The following is a 13571-nucleotide window of genomic DNA, read 5'->3' as shown; positions in this document are numbered from 1 at the left end:
CCAACGTGACGAAAACTCTGTGTCTATTGCCTGTGTCACTGTTTATTCTGCATTTATACATGATTTCTGATTTCTATTCCCTGTTCCTATTGCCTGTTGCCTGGCATTGTGCAAGGGGCTTAAGGCTGCGGTCACATGATGCGTCATGCGTGATGCGGGATATATTAAAATAAAATCTAAATATTTTTTCAATATTTAAAATAAAATATAATGTTTTCTCATCAATAAAAAATAAGGTATCATTTTTAAGATTTTTAAAACAACGTATACGCGTTAATGCAGCATATGGATATGTAGTTGCAATTGTACTACCTGTTGCACTAAATGCAATTATCACAAATAACATATCTCTTTTTTATTTTATAAATTACGTACCCTCCTAAGTAATATAAACAGTTTAGACTTATATTATTAAAAATTATATTCTGGTTATCACAAATATCACTTATATTTGTTTGTACTATATTATTATTTAACAAATTCTCTTTGGTTTTGTCTTTTTTTTAATTGTCTTTTTGCAACAATATCCGAAAATTCTGAAAAGAATTCTCTATCATCAAGGTCATAACTACTATTTTCGGAATTTTTCATATATTGTAAAATTGTTATTAATTTTAAATCATTTTTAAATTGTATAGCATTTGGAATTACGTGCTTCATTCGGATAATTGAAAATAAATTTTCGAGGCAATCCTGCATAAATCTTCCTAATAAAACAAATTCGAAAGCTTCTTTTTCTAATAAATAGGTACTTAATTCTTACGTCTTACTTCATTTTACGATAAAAATATTATTATTTGGAATAATGATCGACCTTCTTCAACGAGATATTGCAGAGCAATACAATTTGAATACACAAAAGAAACTGCTGAAAAAATAAAAAGTGAAAAGCAACGTATGAATGACGAAATTCCTCAATTACGAGAAACAGAAATAGAAAAGTTCGGAACCACATTCAAAATAAATCATCAAATAATATTTACGATGATAGACGGTAAGGTATAGCTCAAGCTGTAACCCACACGCCTTCATCATCTTCGTACTTCATTTGCGGTTCCAAACCATCTCAAATGAACAACTTAACAGAAATTAATAAAAGGTCTAACAAAGAAGAAGCACTCAAATTAGGAATGTCACCCTTGCACGCACGAATCAAATTCATGGAGTGTATATTACATTATTGTCTACAATTTGTTTTTCAAGAAGTGGTCAACAACGCCAGAAACACGCGTTCAAAAAGAAGAAACAAAAAAAAGAATACAAGACGCTTTTTATAGTAAACTTGGACTGAGGGTAGACATCGTTAAACAAGGTTCCGGATCATCTAATGACGGAAATACTTCTCGACGATTTTTTGCTGATCCAAAAATCACAGCAGAAATAACTGGAGTTGACAAGGAATTGATCAGAAGATTTTCCACAATATTACAAACGATTAATTGTGGTGAAGAAATAAATTCAGAAAAATTCGGTTCTTATGCGTACAAGGCAGCGGAAATATTTATAGAAAATTATTCTTGGTACTTTATGCCAATTACCGTTCATAAAATTCTTCTTCACGGTAAGGAAATTATAGAAAATGCAGCGTTACCTGTTGGGACATTATCGGAAGAAGCTCAAGAGGCAAGAAATAAGGACTATAAACGATATCGACTTAATCATAGTAGAAAATGTAGCCGTCTGTTTACAAATGAAGGTTATGCATATATGATGCTTGTGTCATCCGATCCGTTAATAACTAGTTTAAGAAGTAAACCACATAAAAAAAATTTAGACTTAAGCGATGAAACGCAAGAATTACTTTGCTCTTGTACGTAAATTAAATGTAAATTGAATTTTTATTTAATTTCAATCAAATACTTGTTCCTATCATTAATTTTTAATAAATATACACTTTTGCAATTTTTATAAGTCAACATTGAAAGGTTCTATGATCATTCATTGCATATTTTACAATATTTTTATTAATATCATTTTTGCGCTGTATTTTCTCGTAATTTTCAAAAATATAAAAGTATTTTATTTCCTACCTGACGTTTTCATTTTTGTACCAAAATTTTAATTTATTATAAATATTCGATTTCAAAATTACTTGAATATAAAGTACGATGTTTCAAGCGAGTGGCAATTCAAAATAAGAAGATGTAAGTTTTTTATTGAAAACCATGATTAAATATGATTTGATAAATTTTACATTAAAATTAAAATTCTATGTACATATAACGCGCTCGGAATTCTTCAAAGTCGATTTTCTCGAGTTTTTCTGAAAAGCGCGCCTTAATACTTTGGGAAATTGATGTCCGGGTGATGACCCTCAAGTACAGTAAGTACAAAAAAAAACAAAAATCCGTTAGCCTAAAGGTCCCCTCGTTAGATAGAGGAATTCGATTGTAACATAATAAAATGTAATATAGATGGCAACGAAATAAAATAATTTTTTGTGTAATAGCGGAACGGTGAAATGTATAATAAAACGATTGTGTTTTATTATAACAGCGTTAATCTTTCAGGATTTTATTTTTTTTATCGCTACATAAATATATCATCATATATATTAAAACTCAAGTTATCTCGATTTTAAAATTGTATATAATTTGTAACACATTTCTTCGAGTAACTTCCATCTATACATTTATATATACTTTTTCTCTTATATTTTCTATTAAATAAATATACATGTATATATAATATATGTTTGATCCATTTATCATTATATCTCTCTAATGCCTCGTAAGTTTTTCGCTATAGAAAACGTTTAGAAATAAAAAGGCATGGCACCTACAAACTCAATGTTTTTAATTAGACATATATATTCCCAGGAAAAAAGTTCATATATAAATTATGTATTGTATAAAATATGTTTATGTAAATTTTTTCTTTTTCTTGTACAATCTCTGTTCGTATATATAAGAATAATTAAAAAATCAATTTAAAAAAACTTTTGCATCGGTTTTTTTTACAATATATAAAATTGCAATTAGATTATATAATAATCTGTATATAATATTTTATATATGATTATTACATTTATATATCAAATAATAAGAAGAGTATATATATATATATATATAATAGATATAAGGTATATATAGATAGAGTATATATATATATATATACATATATATATATATAAGAGATATATATATATATATATAATTATATTATATGTAGGCAATTTTTTCCCATGTCTTCAAACTTAACTTTCTTGTAAAAAAGAAAAAAAGAAAAAAAATTAATGTAAAAATAATTTTTTAAATTCTTATTATTTTTCTTGTATTTACGAACAGAGATTATACAAGAGAAAGAAAATATATATGGACATATTTTATATATAATTGTATAATTACATGTGACAAATTTTCTCTCGGATTCTCTTTTTGAGATTTGCTCAAACCTTATTAATTGAAATACCCTTGAAATATTGAACGAAGAATTGATGCCGCAATATTTATCGTTATACGGCAACGGCGACACTGAAATTGAAATCGAAGTGTGAAGTAATAGAAATGAATTGATTGCATGAATCGATAGAAATGATTGTATGTCTGTTGAATTAAGCGCAATTCATTCAACATTTCAAAACAATAACAATAATCAGATCTGAGCATACTTTTGCAGTATGTACCGCATAATATTGTATCGTACATAATTTATATTGATCTAATTATGCAAAGCTAGTTTTGATTGTGCCATATCAATTCAGCGCATATAATTTACGTAAGAAATCTATATTTATCAAGCACGATTGGCACAATTGTAGGACAGTATCGGAACTAATTGGGAGCACAATAAAGTAATTTCTAACTAATATCTGTCGAAAAGATTTCATTCCTAAGATTGTTTCTCAATTAGTGTTTGTCTAGATGTTTCCACAATATTGCACGGTAAGGCAAATTAGATAAATAGGACCATATTTTTTATCAATTGTACAATACACCACAGAATTGTTCACTACACTAATACAAACGTGGTAGACAGATCCATTTCCATTTATCAATTTTCTCATTCTATTTTTCCAGTTAGTGGAAAATGCGATTAATAAATAGAGATTGATTTTGCCTGAATACTTATTTTTATAATAAACCAAAAATATTAATCGGTCTGACTGACAGTAATTTATTAATATTAACGACGTTTCGACCTCTACTTTGGGTCCTTTTCAAGTTAAAAAAATTTTTTATAACTTTGACGCACAATGATCTGTAAGTTTAATATCTGTACTTTGTTTTACTTTATTAATTGCATTTGTGTATTTTCGGCAATTTATGTTGTTCCACCATTGTCAAATTAACTTGGGGAAAAGAAAAGAAAAAAAAAAGTAGAGGTCGATGCCAATCAGGCCGATTAATATTTTTGGTTTATTATTTCATCACTGGCAAAGAATTGTTTTATTGAATTATTTTTATGTATAATCTTTCTCACTATGTTGTGTTATATATTATATATATATATATATACTATATACCCAACAAACACCGATATATAACAGTTACATAGTCCTAATATACCGAAATGTAAACACGTAATATAACGTATAAGTTATACGAAATGTAGATGTTAGTTATAATTTCCCACTTATACGAACTTGCAGCTATGTAACAAAAATGTCATGTTACAAAAAAAATGTATGGTTATTGATTAATTATTACTCTTTATTCCTATATTACTATAAATTATATTTCAATGGAAAAAATTGCTATTGATGACAGTAATTATATACTGTCAATCCCAAAGTGTGCACAATACAACTGATACAAGTTTTGCTGTACCGTGATTTATATATCGTTTTTATACCACTGTTCATCATATTTTATGTATGAGAAAGGCTGCCATCTAACGGCGATGATCCGACATTTGCATATAACAAATTGTACAGAACAGTAATACAAATAAGTATAGTTGTTACATAACATAATATATTTAAGTTATGTTGCTGTTGTAACCAATAAATAACAGCAATATAACAGTTTTAAAACACTTATATCGCAGTTATAAAACTAGAGTAAGTGCTCAACATTGAAAATATATAATATCCATTACGTTTCTGTATTACGTAGCAGTCATATTCTGTGTTTGCTGGGATATACTATATATATATATAGAGGTCACAATAACGTTTTGAAGTTTAGCATTATGGATATAACGTAAGTACTACAATCACGGTAACACTGGCTAAATAATTTATGCATTCCACACGGCTCACATATATCAAGCAATTTCATATAAAGGTAGCAAGTTTTTGTCAACTGGCAAGACGTTTTGTATTGTTTTATACGAAATATACGGGTGCTTATATATATATATATTTACGGCAGGAAAGTTTTGAGATCTGTACTTAAATGCGATATCCGACGTACGTTATTGACGGATTCGGGACACATAGGATCGTTCGTGATAATGAATCATTTCATGACATGACAAAGAATCATTTCGGATGCCGTACAAAACCGAAAGATTTTCGAAAGTCACGAAATCTTGAAAATATATATTTTTCTTTTATAACACTTCGTATTATTATTTTTATCTACTCTTTTATTTTATACAGATAATAATTATATTTTTAAGAATTTTAAACATTTCAGATATCCAAATACTTCTAAGATTTCCTAAGTATGCGAAATTTTCAGAATTTTTCAGATTTTCCGAGACTTCGGTTTGAAAGCCGAATTTGAATTTTTATGTGTAATTGAAAATAATGTTCAAATATATGATTGTTGAAAATTTTTCAAAAAACGGACTGCGTCATTATCCAACACCTTCCATTCAAAGTTTTTAGGTACTCGCGTATATTTCGATGATAGTAAAAACAATAATAATCGTATACAATACAAATAACTTTATTAAAATGCAACATGGAAATAATGACTCTAGAGATAATCTTTTTAGCTCTTAGAGCCACATTTTACTAAATAAATATGATATAAAAAAGAAGAAAGCATAATGCTAAACTCCTAAGTAGAACCGTTTACCCAACATTAACGACAGTACGTACACGTAACATACAATTACGTTAGGGTATTTTTACATAGCAATCAACATTATAATTTTAACAAAAAGGACGCCTTTCATCGAAACAAAGATTATTCATAGAATCGTTAAGATTTTTACATCAATTCTACATAAAAGAACAAACATATAATGTATATGTACAAACGAGATTCGTTTCATACGGAATTTTAAATGCAATTATAACAATGCGATTACAAATAGAAACTACTGAGATCTGCTTATTATAAGTAAAGATATCTCGTTTAAATAGAATAAATTACATAAAATTAGCATTTGGTTCTCTTGGTCTGTATCTTGTAATATTCAATCAAAAACGATAAGCAGGCATTTCAGAAAATGAAAAAAATTTTGCATAAATGCTGCTATGTATAACACAGGATCTTCATAATGAGACTTTCTTTGGTTCATCTTTTTAGACAAAAATATCTCATATTTCCAACAATGCCGTAGTTTAATATAAACTATCGCATTCGACAGAAATTCGATTATCTAATGTGGAATGCAAAATAGTTGAAACTATGATAGATCCATCCAACTGATTACTTTTAAACCAGATTAATCACAGTGGTACAGTTGGGACAAAAAGGTTGTCCTATTTGGAAGTGAATAAGCACTAATGCACGTAGCTTGCTTGTAAACATAAATAGGATGCGTTCCGAAACTCAACCGAACAACCTTTCTATTCCCAACCGTACATATTATAAATTTTTACTTCAGTAACTTGTATATCATAGTTCCGGTATATAAAAATAAATTAGTTCTTAATAATAAGAAATTCATAGAGAATATATATTAAAGAAGACTTTTTTTAATTTATCACCTTTTATAAAAAAAAAATAAAATAAAACTGAAATGAAAAATGAGATTAGAAAGAAATATTTTCATCTCTGGCTACATTATTTTCAATTAGATAGTCCCATCACGTTATGATATGACCCTTACAAGTCTACAAATTACAAAATAAACTTCATCTCGTCACAGTTTAACAAATTATTATAATTATTTGATACTAATTGCATTGTCATCTGTGTATAACATCTGCTGAAATATTAGAAGAGACGGGAAATCTTTTCTAACATCTTCTAATAGGTAAAAATAATCCCTGCAGCAGTTTTGCTATTAAATACATATTTCAACTTAAAAAATATTAATTTTATTTAAAATATTAGTTTAGCATACCCCTATTTTCCAACGAATCTCTTAGCGTTTGGAAAAGTTGCAACTGTTGTTCTGGCTTCAGGCTGTAAACCTAAATCGGAAGATATAAAAAATTATGTTTACTTATTTCTTGTCATATTAATTTATAATGCAAAGAAAAAATTAATATCGTCAAAATTCGTTCTTATACTATAAACAATTATACAATTACAATTTTCTCTATTATTTTACCTGCTGTAATAGCTTTTGAGGTGACGCAGTATGAATAAATGAAGAAATATAGACATTCACGAATGTTGCCATTAAATACTGACAATCAAATCTATCCATTATTCCACCATGGCCGGGGATTACATCACCGAAGTCCTGCAAAGTCATAAAAAGAAAATAATAATTGTGTAAAATAAAATATAATGTACAAATTTATAAGTCAAATGACATAATACTAAATTACCTTAATCTTGAACGCTCGTTTGAATCCGCTAGCAAAGAATCCTCCAAATGGACCAATTACAGAGCTGAATATTGACAACGACAACGAATGTAGCATAAATGGATACACCGTCAAGGTAGATTTTCCATTTAACTGCACATATTAAAAAATAATTGAGCATTCATACAGTATACGATTAAAAACATTCTATATACAAATTAGATACGTTACCATTCTTGATATCACTTGAAAACTACTTGGCAAAGTATATTCTTGTGGTTGGAACAAGCTCGACGGTTCACAATCCATAGTCATTCTTCCCAGAGCTTCGCTGTACTCGATAGGACAGACGAAATAGCGGTACTGACACATAATGTAGGACATCTAAACAACAGTACTACATTAGTACACGATCATCAATCTTACTTCCATTGATTATTTACATAAAACACGTTACCAGTAATCCAAGTATGACAGTTGAAATACCGCCACCGATAAAGCCCTCCCAAGTCTTTTTCGGGGACAATTTTATTAATGGCGTTCGTCCAAAAAAGAAGCCAAACATGTATGCCATCACATCGTTTATGACAATCATACTGACAGGTACGATGAACCTAAATTGACATAATTGATAAAATAAGTAAATGAGTATATTTTATACAGTGTATAATTTTGATAGATAATATACATACCATATCAATCCTTCGAATATATTCTGGATGATGAGATAGCTCTGTGTCACGACAATAAGTAACGCGACATGCGTCCAAGCAAATAAGGAGAATTGCTTCATATAATATTTTTTCACGAGGGAGAGTACAAACCATACAAAGCCAACGATATAAAGACAGAATGAGACAAATCGATGGTATGTAACAAGCACACGTAGATATCCCTAAAGACAATAAGAAATAAAATTATTATTTGCATCATATATGTTGCGTGCGTATATGATATGTATATTATGATCAAAGCCCGAAACGCGGCATTCCTAGGATTGACTGGTCAATCCTGCGGAACGACCAAGCGTCTTGGTTAAAACAGTTTTTAGGAATAGGTTTGGAATTAGTTCTTTTATGCAAGGGTTCCGCCGCAGGCGGAGCCCCTCTTCCGCCTGTTTGTGTATACTGTCTATACATACACATATCAGTAAGTTACTACAGACTTTGACCAAGACGCTTGGTTGTTCGGCAGAATTAATTAGTCAATCCTAGAACTGCCCGCGTTTCGGGTTTTGACCATAATATGTATACTATAATTTAACCAAGTATTCTTAATATTATTTTCTCCACTCTATTATTTCTATATTAAATAACTTTAATAAGAAAGCCTCACAGAATGATGAAGCCATAACAAAAGTATTGAGATAAGGCTTGTTAAGGCTTTGCTATTGATTTAAACTAACGCTATAATGCGTTTTACAAATGGTTTTTTCTTTCTGAAAACATTACAAGTAGCAAAATTTATATAAGCACATAACTTGTATGAATTATACGACTTTGCACACACAAGGATCAATATTTTCTTTTTATAAAGTTCACCACTCAGATTGGAAAAGGTAACACTTACCGTTCGATTAATCACCACTGCAAAATAGTCCATTAAATTTTCCCCGTAGAAAAAGTAATTCGAGGTAATCAAAAAATACCACGATAAAGATCTGAACCATGGTAGACCATGGATTCTATATACAGCGTATCCAATATTAATAATCTCTTCGAAGCATTTTACTTGCACAATCAACGTCTATAAAAAAAGATATAAAAAATTAATCTTTTACACACGCATAAATACAAAGATACATTGTATTACTTAATTGTATAAATATTTAGAAGCAAACTTACTGTAATCATCAATGCCAACGGACCCCCATAAATAATGAGACAAAACCCAGCTATCATAAACCAAGTGAAAATAGTTCTAATTATCCAATTTCGCCAACTGCAAGAGATCACAGCATTAGAAGTTCATATAGAATTAAAATAAAGTAATTACACACTTCAAATGAAGAATAATATTTACCGATCTGGAAGACCGGAAAGAATGGAACTTAAAATGTGCGGGGTATGGTCAGTTCCTTGAGGTAGAGTTTTCGCCAAGTCCTCCACCTCCAATTTCGCATCGTCTTCAGATTCAACATCTTCTTTCTGAGAGGAAGTAAAAAAAAGTTATTGACGTAAATTATACTGAACGTTAAATCGTGTGTTAACACATACACACATCTCATTAAATATGTATCATTAAATATATCTTTAAATATACTAATAAACATTCCAAGTATTTATTATAATAGATATTTATATAAGAAAACACTTGTAAATATTTTATTTTAGGAGTATTAATTCTTTTGCATCTAAATTAATAACTATAGAAGATATAGTCAAAGATACATATATTCAAAAGTAAAAAAGTATAGATGGTAGTAATATTTTATTTCATAATTCTGTGCATAGCATAATTCAGAGTATGCAAATCAGACTTAAAACCAGGATTGCTATAAATTTCAAGATTATTCTACGTGCATTTTTTACGTTATGTTAACACAAATTTTTTTCCTTATAAATAATGTAAATTATTATAAGTTAAATGATTGATTAATTAATTAATTGACTTCTTTGAACTGTAATTTTGCGAACAATCCTACAAGAATAAAAAGTTTTAGTAAATTAGATTAAATGCATTTTAGTTATTTATTAACAATACATTATAATATATAAGAAAAATTGGATTTTTAAGCCCCTGCACAATGACAAATATAAGAAACAAGGAACAGATATTAGTGATTAGAAATAAGAAATCAGGAATAAAGCTGGTGTAGCATTAATACACGGCTTCCGATAGGTTAAAAATCTATTGTGTTATTGCCTGTGTTATTCCCTGTTTCTGTTGCCTGTATTTTTCATCGTGCATCCAACTTTATTCTTGATTCTTTAGTCCTAATCGCTAATATCTGTTCCTTATATTTTTTCCTTTTATCTTGTTCCTTATATTTTTCATTGTGCGGAGGCCTTCACGCTTTAAATATAATAATCTATATATCTACATGTATACAATGTGAAGTATGCTTAACGTGTCATGTCACTGAGATGACTCATCTGTGTAAACAATGAATAATCTCTAATTAAATTATCGGAAATTCGTATTTCGTCAAAAATATCGGAAGTTAATATTTTGTTTGCAATTTTATTTACAGTGCTATTACTTAGTTTGGGCACAACTTTTAGGATGCTATGAAAAATTAATAATGGTTTTATACCTTAAAAAAAAACACCATTATGTGTGTTGGAAACCGTGAATTAAGCAATACTGCTTCATCATTTAAAAACTCACAGAAAGATTAGCGTTAATAACATAGTTTTTATCTTTTTATAGCATCATATGTAATTCTTATATGTTATTGTACAGTTAATAAATTATAACCGAAACGCATAGAATGATCTAGTCTAAAACTACTTTTTATTTTTGAAGGACTATTTGTAAAAATACAGTTAAGAAAAATTAATACAAATTAGTCAATCAATCTATTAATTTATAATAATTTACATTAGATTGTTTAATGAAAAAGGTTCGGGCAAACATAACGTGAACAATATGTAAATAATCCATGTAGATGTAATCTTGAAATTTACGGTACAATTCTGAATATAAGACATGAGACTAAATATAGAAATATTATGATGTATGCTGTGACCTATGAGCCTTTAAACGACAAAAGGCAGTATTGCTTGTTAGTTCACCATTGCAACACACATAATACGTAGAAATATTTCTTTTTATCACAGCTATAAAATTAGAATTTTTAAAACCATTTATTAATTTTTCATAGCATCTTGAAAATTGTGCTCAAACTAAATTTACTAAATACCTAATAGCACTAAAAATACAATGACAACCAAAACATAAATTTACAGTATTTCTAATTCGAATATAAAATGTTCGATGAATTATAGATATGGATTATTCATTATTTACATAGATGACACATTAAACACAATTTACATTGTAAATACGTAGATGTAAATTATATTTTATCGTGTAAACGCCAAATATCCTCGTTAAAATCACAGACATATTACATAAATATCTATACCTATTATTTTCACACATACAAATATGCACATTTATTGTAAATACCCCTAATATCGAAATGAAGAATGGAATGAAATAAAATGGAATCAAAGGATTTCTAGTATCGTGTTACGTGGAAATTAAATATTCGCGGCAATTGAAATGCATCGTAGAAACACGCGAGGATACATTATCTAATTAAAAAATCGTCGCGCAAACGTCACGATCGTCGCGAGCGGCGAGACCTAGGGGGGGACGAAGGAAGGACGAAAGAACGAGTGTGGCAAGTAGACGCGTTAAAGGTTAAAGGTTTTCTCTCTCATTTCTCCCGTCACCCCCTCGGGACGCAGTCATGCGAACCTCGTGTGATCCAAAGCTCGACTTCGTTCTTCAACGAGAAATCGTCGGCGCCGTTAGTTATATCTCTCGCTTGTCTCGGGCAGCTGATCTACTCCAAAACACCCCCCCCCCGTCACCCGCCCACCGGGAAAGATGCATTATTTGCTTCGCGTGCGCAGTTGCGCACCCGTGTGTGTGCGTACGCGCGAATACCGAGGATGCGTTCGTGTATGCGTTAGGGCTCAGACACAATGAGAAAAATAAGAAATAAGATAAAGGAATAAGGAATAAGGCATGTTGCATCTCACTTTAATGTACGTGTACTGAAGTGAGATGCGACATTCCCTCATTCCTTATTTTTCTCATTGTGTCTGAGTGGTCTGAGTCCTTACATATCCGTGACACGTACAGACTTATCCGTATCCGTAGCGCGACATCGGAAACCACGCACGATGTGTTAGTAGTAGCTGTCAAATACGTGTCAACAAATAACCGCCCGTACGTCGGTCGTGCCAACAGCGCAGATCGATAGCCGTTGAACGGCGGTCGCGTAAATATCGACACTGTGGACGGCGTGGACGCCAGAATTCCCTTCGGAATGTTCGCGACACGGAAAAAAAAGAACGATGGAAGGGTAAGAATCTCGTCAATTTACCTGATCATCGCTAACGTCCCGCGACGCTGCCGCCGACGACGTCGCGTCGCCGACAGTCGTTCTCTTGCGCACCTCCGACATCGGCTCGACGCGGCGGCTGCGGACACTTAAGGTAGAGTCGCGATTAAAGTGGATTGTCACTATTGTCAGCCCCGCGATTCGCGACGCGGCGGAAAGACACGTGAAACTCGAACGAGAATCGAACGCCGACAATACGTGAGCGCGCGCACGCGACCGCGTATTTACATATTTCGGGGAGTCAGATTTCAGACTAATTCAGACGACCGAGTACGAACGACTGTGTGGGAGCGGACGTGACGGGCACGCGCGTCGCATCACTCGCATCACGTCTCGTTCCGATGCATCGCACTTGCGCGAGGTGAACACCGGATTACGAGAATACGAGGAGAACTGGGAGACACTGGACTGAAGAGGTGGCGGTGAGAAGGGGGAGCGAAAACGAGCCTCTCTCGGCTCGGGTCCTCGGGTAAGCGGGGTGAACTCGAAACACTTCGGCTTACTTCGGTACATTTCGGTTAATCAATGATAGTATTGATAGTAGGCCGTTTTCGCTGCACTTCTTGTTCTGAACTAGTGCAATAGGTTAGAATGAAATAAATATATTATCAGAAGTGAAGCGAAAACGAACTGGAGTAAAGGCCGGTATTCATAGTCGAATCTTATGCTAGGTCTACAATGCGAGTCGTAAAGTCGTAAGTCGTAAGAATTGACCAATCACAATCGAATTTGAGGAGAATAATCGACTGTGATTGGTCAATTCTTACGACTCACGACTTTACGACTCGCATTGTAGACCTAGCACAAGACCGTCTTGTACCAGACAAACTTGCATCGGAGCATAACCATATGCATCAAGAAACGGATTGGTCTATTTCCTTATGCACATGC

General features: G+C 31.5%; 2 protein-coding genes across 2 annotated transcripts in view; both read right to left on the bottom strand.

Annotated features, from left to right (window-relative positions):
- Positions 1 to 13571, bottom strand: part of LOC139819709 (uncharacterized) — a 93107-nt gene that overhangs the window by 69998 nt on the left and 9538 nt on the right. The gene's annotated exons all lie outside the window — the stretch shown is intronic.
- On the bottom strand, positions 2478 to 12798 carry Cds (CDP-diacylglycerol synthase). The gene is made up of 11 exons (XM_071789292.1): positions 12663 to 12798; positions 9623 to 9747; positions 9445 to 9541; positions 9170 to 9346; positions 8293 to 8495; positions 8058 to 8214; positions 7832 to 7984; positions 7622 to 7753; positions 7399 to 7533; positions 7189 to 7258; positions 2478 to 7111 (listed from the first exon to the last, which is right to left on the bottom strand). Exons 1-11 carry the CDS (start codon positions 12741 to 12743, stop codon positions 7092 to 7094), a joined length of 1350 nt encoding a protein of 449 aa, XP_071645393.1. The 5' UTR covers positions 12744 to 12798; the 3' UTR covers positions 2478 to 7091.

This window comes from Temnothorax longispinosus, chromosome 9 (assembly GCF_030848805.1).
Source record: "Temnothorax longispinosus isolate EJ_2023e chromosome 9, Tlon_JGU_v1, whole genome shotgun sequence".
NCBI classification, from domain to species: Eukaryota; Metazoa; Arthropoda; class Insecta; order Hymenoptera; family Formicidae; genus Temnothorax; species Temnothorax longispinosus.
This window is presented reverse-complemented; position numbering and strand designations above follow the sequence as displayed.